This window comes from Phyllostomus hastatus, unplaced genomic scaffold, assembly GCF_019186645.2.
Source record: "Phyllostomus hastatus isolate PE091 unplaced genomic scaffold, TTU_PhHast_1.1 phas_contig_40, whole genome shotgun sequence".
NCBI lineage: Eukaryota > Metazoa > Chordata > Mammalia > Chiroptera > Phyllostomidae > Phyllostomus > Phyllostomus hastatus.
Window position 1 is genome coordinate 82,673,968 of NW_025333872.1, and position 25,975 is coordinate 82,699,942.

A 25,975-nucleotide genomic window follows, 5' to 3' on the forward strand; every position below is an offset into this window, starting at 1 on the left:
TGTATGAAGGAATGGCACAGTGCACCATAGTTGAGTAAAAGGAATACCAGGGAATCATTTATGGTAACTAATCCAAAACTTTAAAATTTTGTCAGCAAACGTATTAGGAACAAGGTATATAAAAATTTTTAGTAGATTAAGTATGCAAGTACACATAGTTGCTCTAAAGGATTTAATGGCTCTGAACACATGAAACTGCATTTGTGAAAATTATTTGAGGCTTAAAGTAATGTCCCATTGAAAAGCAACACAAGAATGCAGTCAATGTCACAAACTGTGAGTGGTGATGCGGACAGCGGGTGTCCATTTAGAGGAGAGGTTGAGTCTAGAAGGAAGGGTTTGGAACAGCTCTTAAGAGTTGCAAAAATTTCATTATTTCATTTTGAGTCTTATCTTCTCCACACCATCTTTCCCTTCTCCTTTGGCATTTCCCAGTCAATGTTGTTATTAGGAAACGTATGTTTGGTTGTTAAAGCCAATGTATAGCAGAGTAAAGCAAATTCAAGGGTTCTGTGATTCTCTTCTCACATAGTGAAGAAAATACAAGTCATTTTTTTCTTAAAGAAAAGGCTCAGGATCCCCAAGCCATGGCCGGCTTTGCTGAGTGACCACACGAAAGTAATGAAAAACTATTCCAGATGCTGAGATTTGCTTGGTATAGAGGAAGCCCTGTGCTCATTCCTTAACAGCTGACTTCATAAGCGGCCGCAGGGAACTTCGGGAGGGTTGACAAGAAACGCAAGGGGAAGGAGAAAGCAGAGCTATCTCCCTTGGAGAGACAGTGGATGATGGTCCCAGTCGCTGTGCACACAGACTCACTAACCTGGTTTCCTGACAGTCTGGTCTCTGAAGGGGAAACCACAGCAAGAATAAAATCAGAGAAGGTAGAAGTTCTGGATGGGGTTTCGATCTAGTCCATTTAGAGTAAATTAGCAAACATGTCAGGCTTTTGGCATGGACGTGAAAGATGATTTTTAATTTTTCACAACATGTTTTCTTCATACTTTTCTAAAGGAAAACAACTTCATCTATTTTCTAGGGTAGGGAAGTGATCTAATTGTTTCATAGCTTTGTATGAGTTTCTGTTACGTATGGGTTTCATTGTTTCAGACTTCAAGTGTCCGGCCTCGGTCAGCAATCAGAGGGAAGGTTTATGAACATTGCCTGGCCACACGAACTCATAATATTCTCTCAACGTATTTAGTATAATAAGGGAAATAGCAAAGCTCTTTCAGGAAAGCCAGCAATTTGAACTTATAAACAGGATGTTCTATAATTCAAGATCTTAAGTGTAAAAACTGCTGACAGCTTGCTTATTTTGGAGCAGCAAAATAAAATAAGAGTGTGCACTTCTGACTAATACATGGTTTTTTTTTTTCTCTTAAAGGATGTAGAGACCAAGAGAGTCACCTTAGTGAGTTATGTGATGGCATGCAGTATCGGAAATATTACCATCCAGAATTTGAAGGCTCCGGTTCAAATTAAAATCAAACATACAAGAAACCAGGTAGGAAAACCCTACAAATAGCAGTGGAGGAGAAGGAGATTATTTCAGAGAAATATGGAGCCATTTTTCTCCACGAAAAGAAGTACCTGGCACTTTCTTTTGAGGGGAACAATTTTCCTAAAAGGGGAGAACAGCTTGTCAGGTAGAAGGCTCTGGAGTTAGGATAAATGGTGGCAACCGGGGGAGTCAGTTCTGTCTCGGATCCAATGATCAGAAGGAGAGCGGGAGTGAGGAAAAAGGCCACTGTTTCTAGAAATGATGTACATTACTGGAGATAAATTCGATGGGGATGCAGTTGTGCATTCCTGCCTTTACAGGTTTTGTTTGTTTTCTTTTGATTTTTATAATTTTTTATTTTTCAATTACAGTTGATATATAATATTTTATTAGTTTCAGGTGTTCAACCCAGTGACTAGACACTTAAATAATTTGCAGAGTGGTCACCATTATAAATCTAGTACCCACCTGGTACCACATGTACTAATTGCAATATTGTTGACTACATTCTCTCTGCCGTATGTTACTTCCCAGTGACTAGTTTGTAACTACCAAATCTGTACTTCTTAATCCCTTCATCTTTTTAACCCAGCCCGCTAACCACCCTCCCTCCCAGAATATTGTTTTGTTTTGTTTTGTTTTGTTTTTTAATGTTAAGATCACCACTACAGGGAAAGCAGAGAGGAACTTGGGTTCACTTATTTTTTGAGAGGTTAACAGTTGTCTAAAACCTTGGCAAATGCTTTTTAATGGCTTCATTACCCTGCCTATCATCTGTTTATCTGAAAAAATCACGTGGGGCTCGCATTGTCCCAGGTGGCCAGGCACACATTTTTTTCCTCTTTTACAGAGGGTCCCAGGCACGATCCTGCCATTTGTGAGGCGGTCCGGAAGGAGGGTGGGAAGTGAGCTGGCTGATAAGGACCAGGGCTTGGAAGTTAAGTCATCTAAGAACTAGCCCTGCTTTGTCACGAAACCCTCTGACCTCCTTGTTGTACCCTTTGGCCTCCTTTGTTTCAGCTCCTGCTCCTTCATCCATAACGATTTTTTTATTGTGGTAAAACATACATAACGAAATTGACTATTTTCTTAAGGGCACAGGTCAGTGGCATTGAATGCATTCACATTGTTCTGCAGCCATTGTCATGTCCATCTCCAACCTTCTCTCTGTCTCTTTGAGTGTAACTACTCCAGGACCCTCGTGTAAGTGAGACCCTACAGTGTTTGTCCTTTGGTGACTGGCTTATTTCATTTTCAAGGTTATCCATATTATAGCATGTATCAGAATGTCCTCCCTTTTTGCCCTGGCTGGTGTAGCTCAGTGGATTGAGCACGGGCTGTGAACCAAAGTGTCACAGGTTCGATTCCCAGTCAGGGCACATGCCTGGGTTGCAGGCCACGGCCCCCAGCAACCGCACACTGATGTTTCTCTCTCTCTCTTTCTCCCTCCCTTCCCTCTCTAAAAATAAATAAACAAAGAAATAAAATCTTTAAGAAAAAGAATGTCCTCCCTTTTTAAGGCTGGATAATATTCCATTGCCATATATATTTGCCATATATATATGTGTGTGTGTGTGTGTGTGTATTTATGGCTATATGTATATAGCAATGTGGGATGGATATATATCCATCCATCTATCCATCCGCCTGTCCCACATTTTGTTTATGCATTTATCCAACAGTGGACATTTCAATTGCTTGCACTTCTGGCTAGTGTGAATAATGATGTGGTGACGATGGGTGTGAAAATACCTGAGTTCCTTCTTTCAGTCCTTGTGGGCATATACTAGATATGGAGGAGAATTTCAAAGATGAATTTTACAATGCAAAGAGCTTTGCTAAATACTAAGCATAGCATTTTATGTTGGGACATATAGAGGTAACCTTTAGATAAATGAGTAACACAATTCCTCATGAGGTTTTCCACTTGAAGTCTCTGTGAGAGGTGAGGCCCCCCCAGACCGCCCACTGCTCTTAGGTCATATCGGTGTGACTAATGCTGTTGCACAAAGAGGTTTTTTCTTTGTGAAAACCTGAGTGGTTTACTCTTTTTCCCATATCCAAATCATATGAATTTTCTATTTGTTTTAAACACAACTTCACATGTTTATTCTTATGTTAATGTAGACAGTGCGGGATCCAATCTGTGCCTTCTGGGATCTGAACAAGAATGGTAAGTTTTCAAATATTGGCTGTTTTAATAACAACTGAATTTTAAACATTGTTAGACACCCCCATTTCCTTTCATTTCACCCCAAACCAGAGTGAGTCACAATAAAAGTGTGATGGCAACTGAGCTGCAGATTTTAGTTTGGGGAGCTTGGGAAGTAAATTCTAAGTTCTCTGATTTTTTTATTAATTGCAAGAGGAAATAGGAAGACTTGGCTTTTTCTAAAAAAATCAAACAGCCTCTTTGATTTCAGTTATTTATAAAATAGGGCATGCATTTTTATTACCATTTTACATGAACATCAACATACAATTGATCTCATTCTCCTAGAACAATTCTGGAGAGGTTTTTTGATGTGCATGAGGCATGTAATTAAAATTCCAGTTGTAGACCTCAGATTGTGGGCTAATGGATTCCAAATACAGGAATGGTTATAATAGAGATATATTACTTGATGTAAATGAACTGCCTCTAGAATGATATTTGGCAATCAGGAGGGAAAGACAAAACCAAGGGTTTGATCACTAGGTGCAGGTATGGAGGTCTCTTTGAGGGGAAGGACAGGTGATGAAACTTCCCACCTCTTCCCCCTAAGAGTCACCTTCCCTTGGGGTTCCCCAGTGGGATTAGCCTGCTTCTTGGTAGCCATGTATTCTGAAGATGTCCAAAGCTCTTTTTTTTTTTTGATACTTTTTCCAACAGCTCAAAGTCTTTTTGTTTGTTATTGTTGTTTGGTTTTTAGTTACACAGTTTTGAGAAGACCCTGATTTACGAGATACCTAGTTTAAAATATTACCTTGTAGTCTTAAAACATTCTTCAGATATATGAGTTGCTCATAGTCCACACCCAATCATCAACGTCATAACAGACGTATTAAAGGCATGTGTCATCAGTTGCCACCATGCATGGCTGCTGTGTACATAATAGCATGTTCTAATAAAGACCTTTGTTTTCATGTCTTCACAAAAACACAGACTGACCCAAGGAAAGGAATGTGTTGATCTCTAGGGCCTTCATCAGTATATAACATATTTGAAAAGGGTATTCTTTTTATGAAAGTTTATCTTCTAATATATTAGAAATTAAACTTGACTCAAACTTTTGCAGAACCCCCAAGGCACTTCACTGGAACACAGTTGAAAACCACTGACGAGATAATCTCTAGCCCACCCAGCACTAACATTCTGTGATTCCAGGAATCTAAAGTATTCTAACCACTGGCAACTTTGAAAATAGTCTCCATGTTACAGATAAACTGTAAGGCAGATGACATTGAGGCATATTTCTGTAAGCAAGATTCCATCCATTGTAGAGTAGGAACTGACCTGCTGTTATTTTCATACTATTTGTTGACTTTCCCCTGCAGAAGGTTCTGGATTTTGGAACACATCGGGCTGTGTTGTTGCAGACAGAGATCTGAACACGGGCGAGACGGTCTGCCTGTGCAACCACCTCACACACTTTGGAGTTCTGATGGTAGGGGAGGACTTCTAAGCTCATTTTAAAATGATACACATTTGGAAGGCATACTTTTTGTGTGAGTCAGCCTTTTTAGCTTATGTGTTTAGGGAATTATTTCCTGATGATTTCCATCTATGCAGTGAATCTCGATTCTTAATGAAGAATCTAATTAGCAGAGATCCTATATTAAAAATATACAAAAGTAATTATAAAAACAGACCCTAATTTTTCCATTGCATTGACAGTGATGATAAATAATCTAGAAACAAGAATATCACCATGAGACTTTTGAATTAAGAGAGAAACAGAGTCAGGGAGACAGAGAGAAAGGGAGGGAGAGAAAGAAGAGTTAATGAGGAAAGAGATATTAGATTTTACTAACATAGAAGGAAACTGTGAAAAGTTAGATCATGAAATTTCTTTCTTGCCCTGGCCTGGTAGCTTGGTTGGTTAGAGTGTGGTCCCTATATGCCAAGTTTGTGGGTTCTATTCCCTGTCAGGGCACATACAAGAATCACAATTTCTCCCCTGCCGTCACCTTCTCTCTACCTCCTTTCTCTCTCTAAAATCAAATAAACATTAAAAATTCTTCTTATGATATGTCATTTCTCAATCTGTTTGAGTGTTACTTTGTGCCAGGAACTGTGCTAGGTGAGTCTTCTGGAGACCTAGTCAGCCTGCTGGGACAGACCAGGACTGGGAGAGCGCGGGGTCTTCAGGCCAGCAAAAGAGATGATGAGGGTTTCTGTTTTCTCACTTCTAGGCCTTCATGGCATTCTTCTCTCTCTCTTTTCTTTCTTTCTTTCTTCCTTTCCCCCCACCCCCCCCCCATGGCCCTGCTTTTATCGTATCAGTCAACCTATCCAATGGTTTTAAACAAAATTAGATTGCATCAACATGCTTTTCATCCAACCACATTTTCAAGGGCTGCCTTACATCTAATGACTTGCTTGAACTCATCTGTAGACTTGTAGCTTTACTTTCTATCTGACACACTCGTGTGTTTGCAGATGCTTTTCTGGTGCCAGTGTGCCCTTCAGTTCCTAGCAGAGCCACTGTCTCTGTGTCGTGTCCACGAAGGTATCCGAGCCCGTGTGTTTTTTCATAGCAGACGGGAGCAATGTGTGCCGAGGCACTAAAGCTCTATGAATTCGAGTCACAGGCGCGGGGTTATGTTTATCCCCTCCCTTAAACCTCACGCCCACTTCCTGCAGGCCTGGGAGGAGGCAGAGAGGATGGTGTGATGTAGTGTTTGGCTCCTGAGTCCGCTTGGCCAATGTAAACGGCCATTGTCCTATGGCAATCCTACAAGTTGTAATTTTCCTGACAACCCAGTATGTAAGTGCTCTGAACGATAACAAGTCAGTTAAAAGGGCACCAATCATAGAAAATAACTTTTGAACTTTCTCAAAATATAAATATTTTTTCCTTACCTCCAGAGCATGAAAATGAGCAATTAAACTGTAGCATGTTTTCACAAAGTGATTTTAAAAAAAAATACTCAGTTTTCTTCCATGTTCTGTTTTTTCCAAAAATGAGAGCATTCTATCAGAAAACACTTTATGCATCATTACTTATTATACACAAAATGCATCATTATTCATTCATGTATATAAGCTTTAGCTTAAGTGATTTAACTACTTCAGTTGTGTTTGCATGTGTATGTATGTGTGTGAGCAAGATTGTGTTGTAAGTTAATATTAGATAAATAACAGTAACAAAATTCACTGTTCAAAGATGTTGTATATGTACTTTGAATATTCAGTAGTTTCTTCAGAATTGTTTAAATTTTATTATGAGTTTGTAATTATGTATTGCTTTTTCTGTTGTAACCTGATAAAATAATTAGCTTTACATATGTGTATGGCAATATGCATTTTTTTTAGTGCTATCCATCCATTTTCCAGCTTGGCTGTTTTTGTGGGCTTAGAAACTGCTGGAAGAAAAATTTTCCAGGATTTATCCTCTCTGGCAGTGTGCCCATATCCTTTCAGCCCTCCAGACCACCAAGACTTCGTTCAGAGTCTTTCTTGATTTACAAACTATTTACTCACTCGTACAAGATATCCTCAGAGTCTGCATGGCCCGTGACATTACTTTCCATATGCGAAGTTTAAAAAATGTGCCTCAGACTCATAATTATATCTCCCGATATACAAATATGTGAGGAGTTTAATGTCTCTGCTATATTTCTTTGCAGTAAGGCTGATTTTTATAGTTTTAACTCCAGTACATTTGCATGTTGGCAAGTTTAGAGAAATGAATATCTGTGTATTCTTCATCCTCTAAAAATACAAAACAGTATGAGAATTATGTGTAAATGGATATCACTAGTAAATAGATTATATTCTTTAATTCACATTTTAAATTGTGGCTTGAATTGTGGTCTTCCAGTCAACTGCCTGTCCTCGATAGAAACCATAGGTTCTTAAGTGGTTACAACAAGTCCCTTGGAGAATCCTGAAGACTATTTCCTGGCCTAATGAAATCTTGGAGTAACTAAAATATTAGCTGAGGTGACCCATCTGTGGGTCAAGAGTCCTGAATTTGAACACCATCCCATGTGTCATGGGAGTCTCATGTACTCCTGTGTTGAAGGATTCCTAGAAAAGACAGAGAAAGTCCCCGCTAGCCCTGAGCCCATACACCTGCTGTGTTTTATCACAGTATGCATTTCTTGGTGTCACAAAGGTACTGCTCCCCCTCCTGACTGCTTCAGGCAGACCTGGAACTAATTCCCACGTCTTCGTTCCCCGTATGTGTATGGTACAACAAACACTGCTCACCAGGGGCCTCAGTGTGAGCAGCAGCTTTTATTGACCTTTTGGAGAAAATCAAAGAAACTTAATAGATAATAGAATTTAAAACATAACACAAATATTGTTTTCATAAGTTGGAGTACGTCTGTTTTCCAATTAGGCTCCATTTTCAAACATCTGCCTAATGGGGATGTCTTTCTCCTCCAACCAGGATTGGGTAGCTGGTCTTAATTCAAGATCTATCCCTATCCCAATTACCCAATTAAGAGAGAAAAGAAAAAATGTTCTACCAGGCCCAGACTTTGCAAATCTGCCTCAACACAGTGAGGTTAATACTTGCTTGATATGCTAGAAAGTGTTTACTTCTTTCCAATCCACAGCTACCCCTAACATTTTAAATGGTGCCTTTTCAGGTCCATAGAGATCAAAACAACTATGGCCCCAAAACTCTTAGTGGCTTCTCATTGATGAGAAAAGATACAGACCACCCTACCCACACATACCGAACTCTGGGGTAACCCCAGTTAGGAGCCTCAGCACCCCTTTCAGAACCAGGCAAGCACATTGCAGCACAGCCTTTGCTGTGTGCTGGCTGAGCCCCTCCTTACCGGGCAAAGAACCCAGGGTGCACCCGAGGACTTGGCCATGAAGGCCACCATGGCTTCCATTTGAACTTGTGCCCCAGCCCTGCAAATGTTAGAAATGGGCTTGATAATTCATTGTACAAGGCAAGGCCTTCCTCTTCATTTTCTATTGGGAAACCCAGTGGTTTCTCTCTTTAAGATGTGGTACTGTGCAAAAAGAGCTTGGGTAGCAAAGTACAGGGTAAAAAACAATGTGTAAGTCCCTCAGTAATGCTACATTTTTCATTCATGGAGTGATCCACAAGAGTATGGTAAGTGGAAATTTCAATTCTGATTTGCACTATTGTTTTCAGCCTCTAAGTCTGAGCTGAGATTGTAAGAGCCAACAGTGGACTTTCTGATAAAACAAAAGCATTCTTATGAAGAGAGACATTCTTACAGCTGCCTCCCATGTCTCGATAGGACCTCGCAGGAACAGCCTCACAGATAGACGCGAGAAACACGAAAGTCCTCACCTTCATCACCTACATTGGGTGTGGAATATCAGCTATTTTTTCAGCAGCTACTCTCCTGACGTATGTTGCTTTCGAGTAAGTATTTTCTATCTGCCAAACTCAGTTCCAACTGTTCTAAAATGTGGATAAGAAAATGGCCTCCGCTTTGAAAAAACTCTCATGCTCCTTGTGAGTCATGGAGGGGAGTTGTGCTTAACCGGTCAGGTTTCTTGTTAAAATGTATCAGTCAGCACAAACTGTCCAGCTGTAGAATTTTCATTTATAATCAGTGTGTTTGTATTGACAAAATTCACTTAAACCTGCTAGAGATGATTAACAACATGTAAGTGAAGGAAAATCGTATTCAGTGTTTTTCTCATGGGAAAAGATAAAAACATTCGCTTCACAAATCTTTTAAAATTAGTCCTAAAATGGGAAATTTTGTTTTAAGAGTGATCTTCACCTTTCTAAAAATCAAGAAACTTCAAAAATATTTTAAGCAAATTGTTTAACAAAAATAATCATTTTTATAACTCTAGAATTTTGTGGCATTAAGAAAAAAATCAAGCTGTTGAAACCAATTGGCAATTTGTAAACAATTGGAGACCATTTTGAAATAAAATTAGTATTTTAAAACATCTTTCTAATCTGCCAAGTGCCCACAAATGTCCTGGACCCTCCCCGGTGGAGCCACACCCCCCAGATGGTGCCCCCTAACCTTGCGTGGAGCTGTGCAAGGGCTGAATTTACTGCCTGTGCTTAAAAGATTTACTTGCAATATGAGTTCTCCAATGTCTTTTTTTCCGTTCCTAGAAAACTGCGGAGGGATTATCCCTCTAAAATCTTGATGAACCTGAGCACGGCACTGCTGTTCCTGAACCTCAGCTTCCTCCTAGACGGCTGGATGGCCTCCTTTCAGGTGGAGGGCCTCTGCATCGCCATCGCGGCCCTGCTGCACTTCTTCCTCCTCGCCACCTTTACCTGGATGGGGCTGGAAGCCATTCACATGTACATCGCTCTGGTGAAGGTATTCAACACGTACATCCGCCGCTACATACTGAAATTCTGCATCATTGGCTGGGGTGAGCCTTTTACAAATTTTTTTTTTTGCTTTTGTTTTCACTGTCATAGACATTGCCACATTCTCATAGGAAAATGCTGTTTCAAAAGAATAGCATTGCTGAAAGAAACTTCCAATTTGCAAAGGATGTGAATTGGATATACACACCCTAAGGAAGGGGCTTCCTCAGAGCAGTGTTTTTAAAAACTATTCAGTAGGCCTCACTAAATGCAGGAGTAAGGGCGAAACCCCTAGCCTCTGAGTCACACCACAAACGTCTTTCCTGTGCCCATAGCCAGCCCACCCAAGTCTGCAGAGGCAGCTGGCCTACAGCAGTGCATTTCCGTATGCTTCAGAACATAAGGGCCAGCTCAGACTCCTGGCTGTGCTCGCCCCCAGACACATGCCCGTGTCTTAGAAACCAGGGAGAGAATGCTGTTGTTGTGTGCAGCCAGGACACAGCACAGGAGTGCTTCCCATGAACTTCTTAACATGATTCCTCAGCCAGACGTGGGTGGTTGTATGAGCCTGTTTAGAATTTTCTAAGTGAGCTCCTTTCTTTATCTAGGTTTTATATCAAACCAGGCATTTTAGAGATTTCTCACAAATCTCTTTCTCAGAGGGCCAAGTAGAAATAGGAGATGTTTCCAAGGTGTTCACCATTTGAGAAGGCACCTTGCAGGGAATTGGGATGGTATAGCTTTCTCCACTGAAATATACGAGGAACTACTTTACTTATTGAGTCTCTTGAGAAAAAAAAGGAAGACTATAAAGACTTTATAGTCTCAGTATTTCTCCCTCACTTTTCCTAAAGGCTTTTCTTTATAGACAAGGGAGCAAAATAAGCTGTAGTTCCCTTCATGCCTGAACTGTGGAGGCCTAACAGGCAGCATTAATGAAACTACATTTGCTGGTCCTAGATTCAGTATAAATCAGGTTCTGGTTCTCAAGTGGGTACCAGTAAGCAAACAAATATTTACATATCTGTCCGTTAAGAGGAGGTTTTAATTGTTGCCAATTAGAGTTGGATGTTCCACACCAAAGAGAGGATTTTATCGTTGCCTTAACCAAGCTGCCAGTTCTGAGGGATCTGATTCTGTGATATGGAGCATTTTCTTTTCTTCCTTTCCCCTTGCCGTGACCAGTCATGTACAGCAGTTCCAGATGTTCCAGAAAAGTTGCTCATGGCTTGGTCTTTTTACAACAGGTTTACCCGCCTTCATTGTGTCAGTCGTTCTAGCAAGCAAAAACCAAAACGAAGTCTATGGGAAAAAAAGTTATGGAAAAGAACAAGATGATGAATTGTAAGTCATAAAAACTTCTCGGGAATTTATTTGTGATGAGTGCATATCCTTTGTTTCCCAAAGTTTAGTTTAAGTTTCCATGCCAATAGCGAGTCTCTTATTTTAGAAGGTTGACGTGCTTGCGCATGCTTGTACCAGGACCTCTGCTGCACCACCGATGAACTCGGCTGAACGGCCTGAACTGTTCGCGCTGCTTTTTCATGTTAGTATAGCGTTGTCAGCTGGGGGAATGCAGGAGTGTGAGATACTGTCTTCTAGGCTCAGAGGACCCATTCGATCTGAGGAGATTTCATAACACCCCCTTAAACCCACAGACATCTATAAGTGAGTGAAATCAGTGTCAGACAGTGATGCTGATGATTCAGTGCTAATATGAGTGTTGCGTGGAAATGGAGAGGATGGAGACATCAGTGAGTTCTTGCATAATTTGGAAAATTTCCTTCAGACTGTGAGATCATTGAGGCTAAGGTTTTTATATTGTTCACTTTGGGCAGTTACTTCTCTCCCATTTTATGAGGCACACAGTTGGTACTCAGTAAGTATTTGCTGATTGAATGAATAACCGAGATGAATAGTTTACTCTTGAGTATGATACCATGTTACTCCGCACATTTCACAAATGGACAACACTTGTATATCCACTCCGTATCCAAACCTGTCTCGTTCCCCTCCTAGTCTTCCTTTAGTTTATGTTTTCATGGTAGCACCCGAGAAACCCCCACAATAACCAGCATGAAATAAAGGTCCTAGGTCAGGAGTTTCAGGATTTTAAGGGGACTGCCATATGTAAGAGATATTAGCTTCAGGGATAAGCAGTATTCTTTGGGGGATCTTTATAGTAAGATATATTACAAGTAAAAATCAGTACATATGTTCTAAACTAGGTCATTTTAAAGGTGTGTTAGTCAGCTCTTCTAGAACTATACGCTTAGTCAACTGCTGGGCCATCTACACTGTCTCTCACTGAGCACCTACTATATACCAGGAATCATGTTGGTTCTGGGATTCAAGGACGTTCCAGGTAGCCTCTGCCTCTGTGGCGGTCATGTCCCACCGTGGAAGACAGATGTCACCCAGAATGACAACTATTAACATCAGAATTTTAAGATGAATTTAAAGGCCTTAAATAATATATTGGGTTTTTTCTGTACCCAAGGACTTGCACAGTATTGTTAGGATCTGGGGCATCTGCAAATTGCAGTGTTTGCAAAATTTTCTCACAGACCACTGTACACATAGTGCAGTGTTTAAATGACTTTTTCACATCCATCCCTTTGAATATCAAATATATATTTCTTCATTTTGTAAGGATACTGTAAGCAATCTAAGCTTTTCAATGTGCATGAGAAGTGTCCCTATAAGGGTATCACAGTTTTACAATAAAGCCTCGCCTCAACCGCACCAATTATATTAATAGGAATTATTTTGTCTGCGGTATGGAATCCACATTTATGTGTGTCTTAAATAAGGAGGAATTGACTCTTTCCACATGCCCCAAAACGGAAGTAAGCAATAAACTGGCATTAACTGAAAGGCTGGAATGTCGGGGCCAGCAGCCGCAGCTCCCTCGGCCTTCGTCTCGGGGGTAGGAGATGGTCGCTGCGGCTGCAGAGCTGCTCTCACGTCTGAAGCAGCAGGAGTGAATTAAGGGCCTTGCCCATGGAGTCTCTGAGGAGCAGCTCCCCCAGACTTCGCTTCCGTATCATTTTGCAGAACAGTGTTCACACCAACACCCCCAAAACACAAGGGAGGTTCAGAATAGGAGTACTTAACTTTCCCATTCTCTGGAGTGCAGGCGCGTAAGGAGAAAAGGGGGTTAGAACCGACCGAGAGTGTCTTCGTGTCAAGTCGGAATTCAAGTAGCCACCTTGTTTTCTTCTTAACTCTTGACTTAAATAACTAGAAATTAAGATGATAGCTGTCCAAAATAAACAAATTTAGAAACTGTGAACACATCAAAAAGGAAACTGAGGCCCAAGGAAATGAAGTGACTCTCTAGAGGTACGGGAGAAAGGCCTCCCCGAATCACCCGCAGAAGCCCAGCCTACGCCAGGCGACATCCTAGGTACACAGGCACAGCAAAGCGTTTTCTTTTTCTCTTGCTTCCTCTTCCGTAAGCTGTTGGATTCAGGATCCAGTGGTATTCTACGTGAGCTGCGCTGGGTATTTCGGCGTCATGTTTTTCCTGAACGTGGCCATGTTCATCGTGGTGATGGTGCAGATCTGCGGGAGGAACGGCAAGCGGAGCAACCGGACGCTGCGGGAGGAGGTCCTGCGGAACCTGCGCAGTGTGGTCAGCCTGACGTTCCTGCTGGGCATGACGTGGGGTTTTGCTTTCTTTGCCTGGGGGCCCTTGCAGGTCCCTTTCATGTACCTCTTCTCCATCTTCAACTCACTACAAGGTAAGATAAATGGTACCCGGACAATTTCCACTTCCCAATTCTGTCCTGTTTGCACAACAGCTTCAGCGCTAGGTGCCAAGCTAAGTTTCTGTATCACTGCACCCTAGTTTCAGGCACGGGGAGCAGGGGACTCGTGAAAAGGGTCTAGAATGGAGTAGTGAGGTGGAAGGTCAGTTTGATTGTTTTCAGGGATGTGTCCCAAGGACTAGGACAGTGCCTGGCACATGGTAGGTGCTCAGAAAACATATGTTGTTGCATGACTGAGGTGGGCAGGGAGGAGCCCCAGGGGCAGGTTGAAGGGATACATGGGCAACTTCACCCCGTACAGTTTTGCTGAGTGTGGTGCTGCTCTTCGTGGAGCCGTTTCCCCTGTGGTGTACTATTCCCAGCTCAGCCTGGAGAATTTTTGGACTCTATGCAGGGACAGAGCAATTCATTTTGATTCTTTGGCTGCTTGGATTTCAAAATAAATGCCAGTACTCTAGTTCATAAATGCTTATTTTTTCATGATATATGGCAATTAGTTCAACAATTTAACAAACACTTGCCAATGGCCTGCTTTGGTACCAAAAAAAAAAATAATAAAATAATAATAATAATAATAATAATAATACAAGGCTCCCTTGGAGGAGCTTTCTGTCATACTTCTGATTCCATAATACACACCCTAGTGTACATATGGTAAATTTAAGTTTAAGCTTAAGTGAGTATAAATTATTTTTGAAAATTAAGCTCTTTTTTTTTAATGCTGCTGAGGTCCTCACTAAGTTTCTTTTTTTTTCTTTTTTTTAAGATTTTATTTATTTATTTTTAGAGAGGGAAGGGAGGGAGAAAGAGAGAGAGAAACATCAATGTGCAGTTGCTGGGGGCCATGGCCTGCAACCCAGGCATGTGCCCTGACTGGGAATTGAACCTGTGATGCTTTGGTTCGCAGCCCGCACTCAATCCACTGAGCTACACCAGCCAGGGCTGAAAATTAAACTCTTAAAGACATTGGATATACCCTGTTTTGAACACTCCAAAATGCATGAGGTGACCACGTTTGGCATCTCGTTGAGCAGGGCAGTCCTGCTGGCCTGCCTGGGACGTCCTTGCAGGCGTGTGGGGAAAGAAGCGCTGACAAAGGCAAGCTGGACACATCTGTGCCGGGGCGGGAAGTGTGATGGAAATCAAGTTTGTGCCACTCACCAAATGAGATGCTGGGACAGGTGCTCCCTGTAGGTGTGCGCTAAGAGAAGCCTGTATTTACCTTCAGGAGAGTGTTTACTGCTTCCTATTGTACGGATCTGGTTTGCTCTTCCTCTGAGGTTTCCCACCAGCTCTTGAGCCAGCCCCTGAAAAGAAATCTCTCTCATAGTTGGTACTTAACAATTGTTTGTTAAGTGAATAAATGGATTGCTAGACAAAGAAAGGGAGAGTCTTTGGGGACGGCCTGAATCCAACCTGAGACTGCTCTGGCATAAATCCTCGTAATTATTTCAGCAAATTTTATTCAGGTTCACTCTCCCATAACGGAGGAAATATATGGGCTCATTATCTTCAGTAAAGAGAGTATCAAGCTTCAGGTGCCACCCCAAAAGCTGGGAATGGACGAGGTAGCACATGCATACATCTTCATTGGGATGTAGCTTTGTAAAGTGACTCGTCCTCCATCTAATCTGCCCTGTAATGTACAACATACATGTGCCTAAATAAATATTGACAAAATGCCCGTTAACATTAGAAATTTGAAATTCGATGGTTTTGTGTTTCAGGGTTGTCCATGAAAGGCACATTAATCTGCCAGCCCAACCTTGTTTTTGCTTTTAGAAATTCCTGGCAGTTTCTGTAACTCCCAACAGCTCCAGTTGTCTGTTCATCTCTGTTTCCACTAATGAGAAATGGGATGTTTTATTTTTCCCAGCATAGGTCTCCTTGTCAGGAGGGAAAAACGTTATAAACCATCATCAAGTTATATCCTTCATAAATCACTGACTTTTAAGACTACATTTAAATTATATAAATTCAGAACAGATTTCTGCACATCCAATGATATTAAAAATACCTCCTAAAAAGGAAATTGGATTACAAGGCAGTGACACAGAGCACATGAGCCTACCAGCAATTGCTTACCGGCCCAGCTTATACAAAACTTCTCAAGACACTGTGGGAAGTCATTTAATGGTTTTCATTTGTGTCATTTTCTGAACCTTCCAAGAGATGTATGTTGCTAAAAGTATCCTCTTTATTAAAAGAAATGTATATGATTGAGACAGTTTAAAGAAACAATTCAGTAAATACAAAATGAACTCAGGTGGTACTTAGATGAACTACATTGTGTCTATTTCTTTTCTTTCTGATATTCTTCATTCCAGAAAAAAAAAACTTGACATGATCCCTTTGCATCATGGAACTTATGTTCTAGTAGGAGATACTGATATTAACCAATTATGTCACTATATAAAAGTACCTGTTGGTGTTGAGAACAAATGACAAAAGACGTGAATCCCAGGCTGAAATCTGAAGGAATTAACTAGGTGAAAGGTGGGAACAGAAGTGGGGAAAAGAATATGTCAGGTAGAAGGCACTACATGTACAAACAATTTGTTGTACAGTAAGTCCTCTCTTAATGTGGTCAATAGATTCTACAACTTCAAGCAAAACAATGTATAAAGAAACCCATTTTACTATAGGCTAATTGATACAAATAAGAGCTAAGCTCCCATGGCATCTCATCAACATTAAAATGGCATATTCGAAGACCTGCTATATTTGGTGATTATAACATCTGCTGGAGGAATTAATAGAAAGTTCATAGAACCTGAGAACCACAAAGGAGCAGGAGAGTGGCAGAGTGGTGTGTCCTGAAAGGGAGTCTGGGGCCAGATCAGAGGGCACTGTGTTTTGACCTTCATGACAGCAATGCAAAGTTTTTGAAAAGGTTCAGGCTTGTGAATGACATGGTCAAATGTGCATTTCATAGAGGGGAAGCTGGGCATAATGTAAAGAATGGGTGAGAGCAGTCCAATAGCATGTATAGGGAGGGTAGATGGGAAGCTATTGTGATGGTCCTGGTAAGATAACGTGGCACGGTATTTTAGACTGTGGTGGGAACGGGGGCGCTGAGCAATGTCAACAGGAGTCAAGAGAAATTCAGGAAGTATGCTACTACAAAACACTCATCATTAAGTAAACTCTTATTTTTCTAATGATTTAAGTACAAGGTCTTATTAATGGAATATTATATTTCATTATAAGACTTAGCAATGGCCAAAGACTGAGAATGTAATACAATATTCTGAAAACTAAAACTATGCTGAACAAACTTTAATCTTCTAATATTTAGCTCTTGTTGAGCATCTGAAAATCGGCAAGGTCTTCCTTATGAAGGCTGTAAGTTATGAATCAATTACGAATGCCTGTAGCTTTGTGGACCTAGGACCTGCGGGAGGGACGAGTGTTCGGGCTGAGTCTGCAGTGATGTCACGGCACGTATCCCACAGGAGAGGTTCTTGCTAGCACATTTCTTTCCACTTTTGTGTACATCCTTAAATATGTGGTTTCAACATGTTTAAAATTATTTAAAATAAATATGTGTATTTGGTCAAAACATGCTAACATTTTTAGAAATTAATAATATTTTAATGTATATATGTGTTTATATACAAATATATATATAGGTATATGATTTTATAGTTACCACATAAATTTATATAGCCTAGCTATTAAAAGTTTACAAATGCTTTATTTTTATTTAATATGCTTTATTTTTATACATTTTTTGTTTTCTACTATTTTTTTTATTTATTTATTTTTAGAGAGGGAAGGGAGGGAGACAGAGAGAGAGAGAGAGAGAAACATCAATGTGCGGTTGCTGGGGGTCATGGCCTGCAAGCCAGGAATGTACCCTGGCTGGGAATCGAAACTGGGACACTATTTTTTCTACTATTTTTTAATTTTTATGTATACTTATAAATGTACATTTAATGGCCAAAAATCATGTTAAATGGATATCAGAAAATTATTATAATCTTTGTGGCTATAACTAAAATTTACCTACTTGAATAAGCAAATGAAATCATGAGTCAAGGCTGAAACCAAACTTTTTATTGTCTAATTTTTTACAGTATATAACAATGTTTTTTTTTATTTTGCCTACTACACTTGTTATATATTAATCATTTCATTGACTATTTTTCTCTAAGATGGAAAGATAAATATATCTTCTCTTAACATGGTGAAATTCCTTATCTCTCTACTTTTGCTGTCTTTACTGCTTTCCCAGGATGAAACTGGCATATCATTATATCAGAAATTTTAATTTTTTCTAAGGAATACATATGAGAAAAATTATATGGCATACAAATTGCTATTCAAAAGAGAACAGACTTTTGACAAAAGTGTATCATAATTCACATGCCTGAGGAGATTAGCCTTCATTTCAACAATATGTAATCCATCCAAGAGAAATAAAAGGCAACTCCCTGGCCGCTGAGACGCTCTTGGCTGGAATCCCAACGGCCTCTCCATGCCTTGGCAACACTGATGCCCTCACAGGACTGAGTCACTCCTCTGCAGTGCAGCACGTGCACACGGCTGCCTGCTCTGCAGCAATGAACAGTATCCCAGACTGCATTTCTTCCCATTAACTCTACAAAAGTATTTGACACTCTCAATTAGATTAAGCTTCTTCAGTCTATAGGGAAGTTTAACCCTGCCAACCAGTTCATCAGGATCTAAAGTCTAGCCCCATACCAAAAGCCTGGTCTTCAACTTTCCTTTTCCAGGCATGCAAAATAACATTGATTAGGTCTCAGGTGTCATCAGCCCATTTTCTGTAAATATATGTGACACCATAATAAAATACAGTATATGGTTCTGCAAATAGAAACTGTGATGGCAAATGCAGAAGGCCATTATCAGTCTACTTAGATGTAATTCTGGCTATTAATTAATTTGATAACATTAAGATATCCAGAGCAACAGAAATTACTTATATCGTGCAGTAAATTTTGTGGTTTACAAAGCACTTTGACGTAACATCTGTCTTCTGATGTAATTCTTGCTGCAAGTCTAGAATGTCGGTATCCAAGAAAGAGGGTATTTTCTCCATTTTATAGAATGAGAAATGGGCTCAGGAGGGTCAGTAACTTCCCAAGGTCAGTTTGATTCAGACAATGTAATTTTTTTTCCAGTGGAAATGTTTTATAACATTTTATTATTTTGTCACTTTTTTTGAACAAGCACAGAGGAGGCAGAGCCTCTTCTTTAGAATTTTTTAAATATTTATTTTTTATTGTTGTTCAAGTACGGTTTTCCGTCTCTTCCCCCCGACCCTTCCCCACCACCTCATCTCTCCCCACCTCCCTCCCCTGTTTCCACTCGTCCCTGTTATTGTCCATATGTCCTTTATAATTGTTCCTGTAAACACTTCGCCCTTTTCCCTCTTTATCCCCTCCCCTCTCCCCTCTGATCACTTTCAGCCTGTTCTTAATTCCAGTGTCTTTGGCTATACATTGTGTACTTGTTCATCTTGTTGATTAGGTTCCGGTAAAAGGTGAGATAATATGGTATTTGTCTTATACTGCCTGGCTTATTTCTCTTAGTATAATGCTCTACAGTTCCATCCATGCTGCCGTGAAGGGTAGGAGCTCCTTCTTTCTTTCTGCTGCATAGAATTTCATTGTGTAAATGTACCACAGTTTTTTGATCCATTCATTTACTGATGGGCACCTAGGTTGCTTCCAGCACTTGGCTATTGTACATTGTGCTGCTATGAACACTGGAGTGCATAGGTTCTTTTGGATTGGTGTTTCAGGGTCCTTAGGACATAATCCTAGCAGTGGAATTGCTGGGTCAAAAGGCAGTTTCATTTTTAGTTTTCTGAGGAAATTCCCTATTGTTTTCCATAGTGGTTGTACCAGTCTGCAATCCCACCAACAGTGCACTAGTGTTCCCTTTTCTCCACAACCTCTCTAACATTTGTTGTTTGTTCCTTTGTTTATGATGGCCATTCTGACTTGTGTGAAGTGCTATCTCATTGTGACTTTAATTTGCATCTCTCTGATGGCTAGCGATACTAAGCATCTTTTCATATGTCTCTGGACCCTCTGTACGGACAATGTAATATTTACAATGTAGCATATATGCACATAGAAAGGCACATTATTAAGAGCCAGGGCTTAAGAAGGAGAATAAAACAAAGTACTTCCCTTTTAAATTTTTGTTTAAGGGTTTCTAGGAAGTTAATATTTGCCTCCATTAAAAAATACTCTTAGTAAATGTACATTTAATGAATAAATATGAATTTAATCTCTTACACTTATTCAGCAAAAACCATTAAGGCATATATGAATTATTTTAATACTTGGGTAAACTAAAAGAGTTCAATCAAATTTCTAACTCCAGTCAGAAGCCCCAACAGTTAACCGGCACCACAGTCTCACGTCCAACACACATAGTGAATTGGCGTCAAGGAAATGAACCACCTTTAATCCCTAACATCTGAAATGACATCGCCTTGGCTGAGACATGAAACACTGCAAGGAAGTAAATTACTCATCTTTTGGCACCGAATTTTGTGCCACAGAGAAGTAAGTTTCTAAAGGGCCCCTTGGTAGTATGAAAGGAGGATTGAAGAGGTTCCCAAAGAGCTTCCTACACCCGAAAGGGCCCCAGCCCAGCGGCCAGCTGGCTACATCTGTAAGACAACGGAACATGTGAGCTGTCCAGAGATTTGGGCTCAGGCTAGCTAGGAAGGTCAGAGGTCACCTAGACCTTTTTTTTTTTTTTTTTGTCAAAAGTCAGTTATATAGGGCATGTGGCCTCTTTTGCCCAAACTCCTGCTTTGATTCCTTTTTTTATTCACATGAGGACATTTTTTCCCCTGCTTTTAGAGAGAGGAAGGGAAAAAGGATAACATCAATGCGAGAGAGAAGCGTTGATTGGTTGCCTCCTGTACACGCCTGGGCAGGGGATTGAACCCGCAACCTTTTGGTCATGGGATAACTCTCCAACGAACTGAGCCACACTGGCCAGGGCTGCTTTGATGAATTCTTGACTGACTGCCCCATCAAACCTCCAGAACCATTTATGCCCATGGACCTGATGAAGTTTACCATTCACTCATCAGTATTACTTATTCTGATTGTAGCTACATCCCTGAGGTTACCTATATCTGCAGGCTCCTGCTTGCCTGGGTTCCTGGGTCTTTCTTATCCAGAGTGAGAAAAAGTCAACTTAGGCCATTTGTCAGAATTTGTTGATTACACTCTTGCTGAAAGTGTCAATGGCCTTTAGTTGGTCAAGAACCCATCAGGAGATGAGGACCCATGGTTTTATTTTGTCTAGTTTTTTCTTCACCAGACTTCTTGAAAGTGACCTTTTAGAGCAGTATAAGAATGATAGTATGTGCTCCCCCAAATTTCTCTGTGTAGCATTCATTTTCATATCCAAGGGAAACAGTTTTTTAAAACTTTTGACTATCAGGCTAAAGGTCTGAGAACATCCCTTTGGCCACTCATTTTACATCTGCCCTCAGAAGGCCACATATCTTTGCCAGAGTCCACCAAAGGGAATGCGTTCTGTGTGGGTGCCCAATTCCTAGCCAAAATACTGAGGCGAAGATGCTCTCTTTTTTTCTAAGTAAATGGTTAAATAGCTCTTATAAAGATGAAGATGAAACACAAGCCCATATAATCTACAGTGAGTATAATGCTAATACTTACAAGTGGGATTCCCACCCCACCCCCCAGACAAGCTATTTGAATGCGTCCTGTGGTGGAGGAAGGGACAGGGTATGAGAAACCAAACCCATCACTTGAGACTTTTCAGACTGTTTGTCACTCCAAGTGTGGAGCGCTCGTAGGCATCCCTTCGCCATCCTTGCTGACCCAGCCCTGGCCTGGGGTCTGCTTCTCTCGGAGGCTTTGAAGGAGTGGCCTCCTTATCTTCCTCCCTGACAGGACCACAGGCAGGCCCGCTTCCTTACATACCGTTGCACACCTTTCTTCCATCACAATTGAAAATGTCATTTATTTTAAATGAGGAAATTACAAAATTGCCCAAGAAGTAAGACATATTGAATTCACATATGGCTGTATTTTGTTTTTTAAGTGAGCAGATACCACTCGTTAATGGAAGGGGGAGGTAAGGGAAGAGAAGGCGGGGTGAGGATGGGGTGACCCATCAGGAATCTGTTCATTTCAAGTAGGCTTTTGTTTTTCTTCTTGTTCCAGCGTGGAGTATGGGGTCCTGTAGGTAAAATTAAAAATACAGGCACTTACCAAGCTGAAAGAACTATCACTAAAAAATGTTGGCTTCAAGTCATCAGATGGGCAGTTTTTCAGACTGCAGTTCACCGAAAAAAGCACCTTCATGAACTTTGTTTTGTGAGATATAAAAGTTTCATGAAACTAGTGCTTAGCCTGTCAAGATGAAATAAAGGCTTTAAGTCTGAATTCAATCTTTTGAGTCACTTTACTTCCAACTTTTATGGGCAGTGTTCCCTACTCGCTGGTCAGTCAAATAAAGCTGTAAGACACGATGAAGAGCAAAGGCTGATTATTATGGTCCCCAGTCACAGCTAAGAAAGCTGGAGAGCATATTTCTCCAGGTGTTAGGAAGAGCCTTAGCAGTGGCGTGTGGTTGATAGGAAGAGCCGAAAAGCGAAGACATTGGACAGAAAGGGAGCAGAGCTGGGGGTGAGAAATCACACACACCCCCTTGGATGTCAACACAGAACTCTTCTGATGTTAGTTCTGCTTCTGCACCCACATCTGCAAGTAAATGGGGGGGAAACCCTCAAGATTGAACAGGGAATAACCTTCTGTTTTCTCACTTTGGCTTCCAAGTGCCTTGGCTCTGCTGCTGTGTTTTCTGCCCCTCCCTCCTGAAGAGTTAGAATTTCTTTCCACACTGTGTACATGCACTTTTTCCAGATGGATGCTTACCATGTTTCCCACAGTGGAACTCCACCAGGGGTGTTTGTCCTGAAAGAATTTTGGTGTATTTATTACCTACTTGAATTCAGGTGGAAAGAGCTAGTTATCCCAAAGGGTAAAACCACCTGTTATGAGAATTCAGTTCTGATTTAAAAGAGAAATGTGTCTCATGACAAAAGAATCTTCATACTACCTTGGGATTTAACAATGTATTCATTCCTAAGAATCCTAACTTTTCATGCCTAGTATCTAACTGTGTCCTCCTGCATCACAGTTCCGAGTGGGAGATGGGGAATGGAAATGACTTTTCTTCTGTTACCTAATTTTAGAGGCAATGCATCAGATTCAGAATCTAATTTACACACCAGTGTCTCTTAAACCTGTTGGATGCCTACATATTTACAGGCACAATTGCCCTTGTTTAAAAATAGGAATATCATCCAAGGCTATGTAATTAATTATGATTTACAGCAGCACTGTACTGTCTAAAAAACACTCTCATGAAGTCCGTTTTATCTTCTGTTTAACCTCCTCCTCCTCTGTGGCTGTGGTCAGCATGAGAGCCTCAAAGCAATCCACCTTTTAGCATCCCAGGAAGGCCAGAAAAGCAACTCTGGGACCTGGTTCTCTTCTGGGGTCCTAAAAACACCTCTGAAGTTTCCCTTCTAGCGTGTATGACATTTATAAGAACTACTGAGTTGGGGACATCTGGTATAGTGTCCATAATAAAAAATAAATCTTTCGTGATTAAAAAAAAAAAAAAAACAAGTGTTAAGGGGAGGCAACACCTAGCAAATTTCTCCTTCTTCCCTCAACATAGAGAATCCTTTGCTCAACACCAGGCCCTCAACAAGTAATGCCCGGGTTAGTGTGTGGGAACAAAAGTCCTCAGTTGGAGTTTGTCATCTCTTTCAGCTCTAGTCTGTGACTGTTCAGTGGTTGTTTAAGAACATGTGGTTACCTGTACTTTCAGCGGTGTGACAAAAATGCTTCCAGGAGCCAGTTCTGCAAATTCTGCCCCCGGCTAGCAGAGCAAATTGAAGGCCGAGTGGCCTCCCGCCTCTCAGCACAGCCTCCTTCATCCGAGCCCTCTGTTGACCTTACCTGGGGCTTCCATGCAGCTGGGCTCTTTCCTCTGAAACTGCCACCACCTCTTAAAAACTTAAAAGGACCTGTTAACCAGTTCAAATTATGTACACACATTGTTGGTGATTCACGCATTCCAGTGGTACAAAGCATATTTACTTACTCAAGGGATTTTCTGTACCAGCAAACCCCAAAGGGAATTGGGGGCTGTAGGTGTGGGGAGGCTTTGAAAAAGCAGCCAGATCAGTCCGAGTGAGAAGGTGAAGGTCGCCCCTGCTCCCTGGGAAAGTGGATCAGCCTGCAGGTCCTGGTTCTGAGAGGTCCTGAGTGTGGAAGAGAATCACTCCCTGCTCTGAGACTTAGCATGCCCCGGCACAGGCCTGCTGCATACGGCAGGCGGAGACAGAATCAGATACAAGTGACAGTTCTGGTTTTACCTGAGCCTCTGTGTTCTTTGCTGAAGGATCAAAACACCTATCGCATACTTCAAGATTCCTTAATGTCTTTTCTTCTAAGCAACTCAGATGTATAAAAAATTTAACTGGAAGTGAACCCATGTGTTTCATAAGATTTATCTTTAAAAATGTGTCCATTGGCTTAAATGCTTATATTTCTTTTTGTCCCAGGCCTGTTTATATTTATTTTCCACTGTGCCATGAAGGAAAACGTTCAGAAACAGTGGAGGCGGCATCTCTGCTGCGGGAAATTTCGGCTAGCGGACAACTCGGGTAAGGGGCACGTTGGTGACTGTCTTTCACATCTGACAGCAAAGTGGGAAATGCTTGTCGTTTGCTTGTCCATTGCCAGAGAAAGTTACAAAGGTGGGCTGTGGAGCCTGAGGGTATTGCGAAAGCAACAGACTCTCGGCCCAATCCGTCTATTTGGCAAAGGAGAACACGAAGTCCACACAGGTTGAGCTGCTTAAGGTTTTATGTCTAATGAAACAACTCAGATATCCAGAGGTTTCAACAAGCCATTGGCACCTTCCCACGTTTTTGAGGTCCTCATTAGGCTAAGAGATTTTTCTCAACTATAAAATAAATACCTGAAGAAAAGTATTACATTTTTTTAAAAAATTACCATCAGTACTTACTTCTCAGCATTAGGATGTTAAAGTGGGATTTTAAACAACACTTGACACAGGGTCCAAGGAAGAAACTTACCTGTTCCTTCAGTTTATTACTGTTCACATCAAATGCTCTGGAAGTGTTACTTAAATAATGCAGTGACAGTTCTTTAGGCCAGAACATACTGCCCCCACAGCAGATTCACGCGGAGATGTCATTTCTTTCAGACTGGAGTAAGACAGCTACCAACACCATCAAGAAAAGCTCTGATAATCTAGGAAAGTCATTGTCCTCAAGCTCCATTGGTTCCAACTCAACCTACCTGACATCCAAATCGAAATCCAGCGGTCCCACCTACTACAAGAGGAACAGTCACACAGGTAAGTCCTTCCGGCCATGGTGAAGGTGTTCTCCGATGCAGTTCTCAGCACGTACTCAATTGTGAGAACTAGCATATCATGGAGATGGGTGGACTGCAATGCCCATTAGGGTGCTTGTCTTACATTTATGAAAATCAAAATCTACTTGAAGACCTTATTCAGCACCTGTGTGAATATTTTGTCTTTTTTTTTTTAGATTTTATAACCTGTATTGAATCTACATAGCCATGATATCATGGATTCTGAATATTTTTGTAACTTCCTTTGATTCAAAACTTAGTTCTCTTAAAAAATTATAGTATCTTGTTTAATAAGTTATGTATCTTATTTTAAAATTGTGTATAGAAATAGAGTTGCAGATTATTTCAGCATAGTATGAGAGTTACTTGGCAGGTTTTCATGGAAACAGTAAGAAACGCCATCCAGGACGTATATTACTGCTAAGAATTAAATCATTAACCATTGAAGGTATTATTGGCAACTCTGTTTAAATCATTGACTAAACAAAAAAAAAAGAAAATTGAAAGACTAGAGGGAGGACACCATATTTGGAAAGGGATACAGGAAGGTGAGAAAAACCTCATCCTTGTTGATCTCCTGTATCTTCCTGATATTTATAAGGACCACACATTCTAACAGTAAGCATGTAATAAGCAGTCCTGAAGAGAACATGGAAACAAAGATGAGTATGCAGTACTTGAGAGGCAGTGATGAGTGAGATAAGGTACAATCTTTCAATAACTTCAAAGGAAAATTGCAGAATTGCTCCTTTCAAATACTAG

General features: G+C 40.8%; 1 protein-coding gene across 9 annotated transcripts in view; it reads left to right on the forward strand.

Annotated features, from left to right (window-relative positions):
• The window catches only part of ADGRG6 (adhesion G protein-coupled receptor G6), a 132,675-nt gene that overhangs the window by 100,146 nt on the left and 6,554 nt on the right, over nucleotides 1-25,975 (forward strand). For 8 of the 9 annotated variants that reach the window (XM_045843308.1, XM_045843309.1, XM_045843312.1 and 5 more), the window contains 9 exons: nucleotides 1,388-1,507; nucleotides 3,632-3,677; nucleotides 5,042-5,151; nucleotides 8,942-9,069; nucleotides 9,787-10,055; nucleotides 11,241-11,337; nucleotides 13,456-13,739; nucleotides 24,373-24,474; nucleotides 25,041-25,193. In XM_045843308.1, coding sequence (XP_045699264.1) covers nucleotides 1,388-1,507; nucleotides 3,632-3,677; nucleotides 5,042-5,151; nucleotides 8,942-9,069; nucleotides 9,787-10,055; nucleotides 11,241-11,337; nucleotides 13,456-13,739; nucleotides 24,373-24,474; nucleotides 25,041-25,193 — 1,309 coding nt within the window. The remainder of the gene's footprint in view (nucleotides 1-1,387; nucleotides 1,508-3,631; nucleotides 3,678-5,041; nucleotides 5,152-8,941; nucleotides 9,070-9,786; nucleotides 10,056-11,240; nucleotides 11,338-13,455; nucleotides 13,740-24,372; nucleotides 24,475-25,040; nucleotides 25,194-25,975) is intronic. The other variant, XM_045843311.1, reaches the window with a different exon arrangement.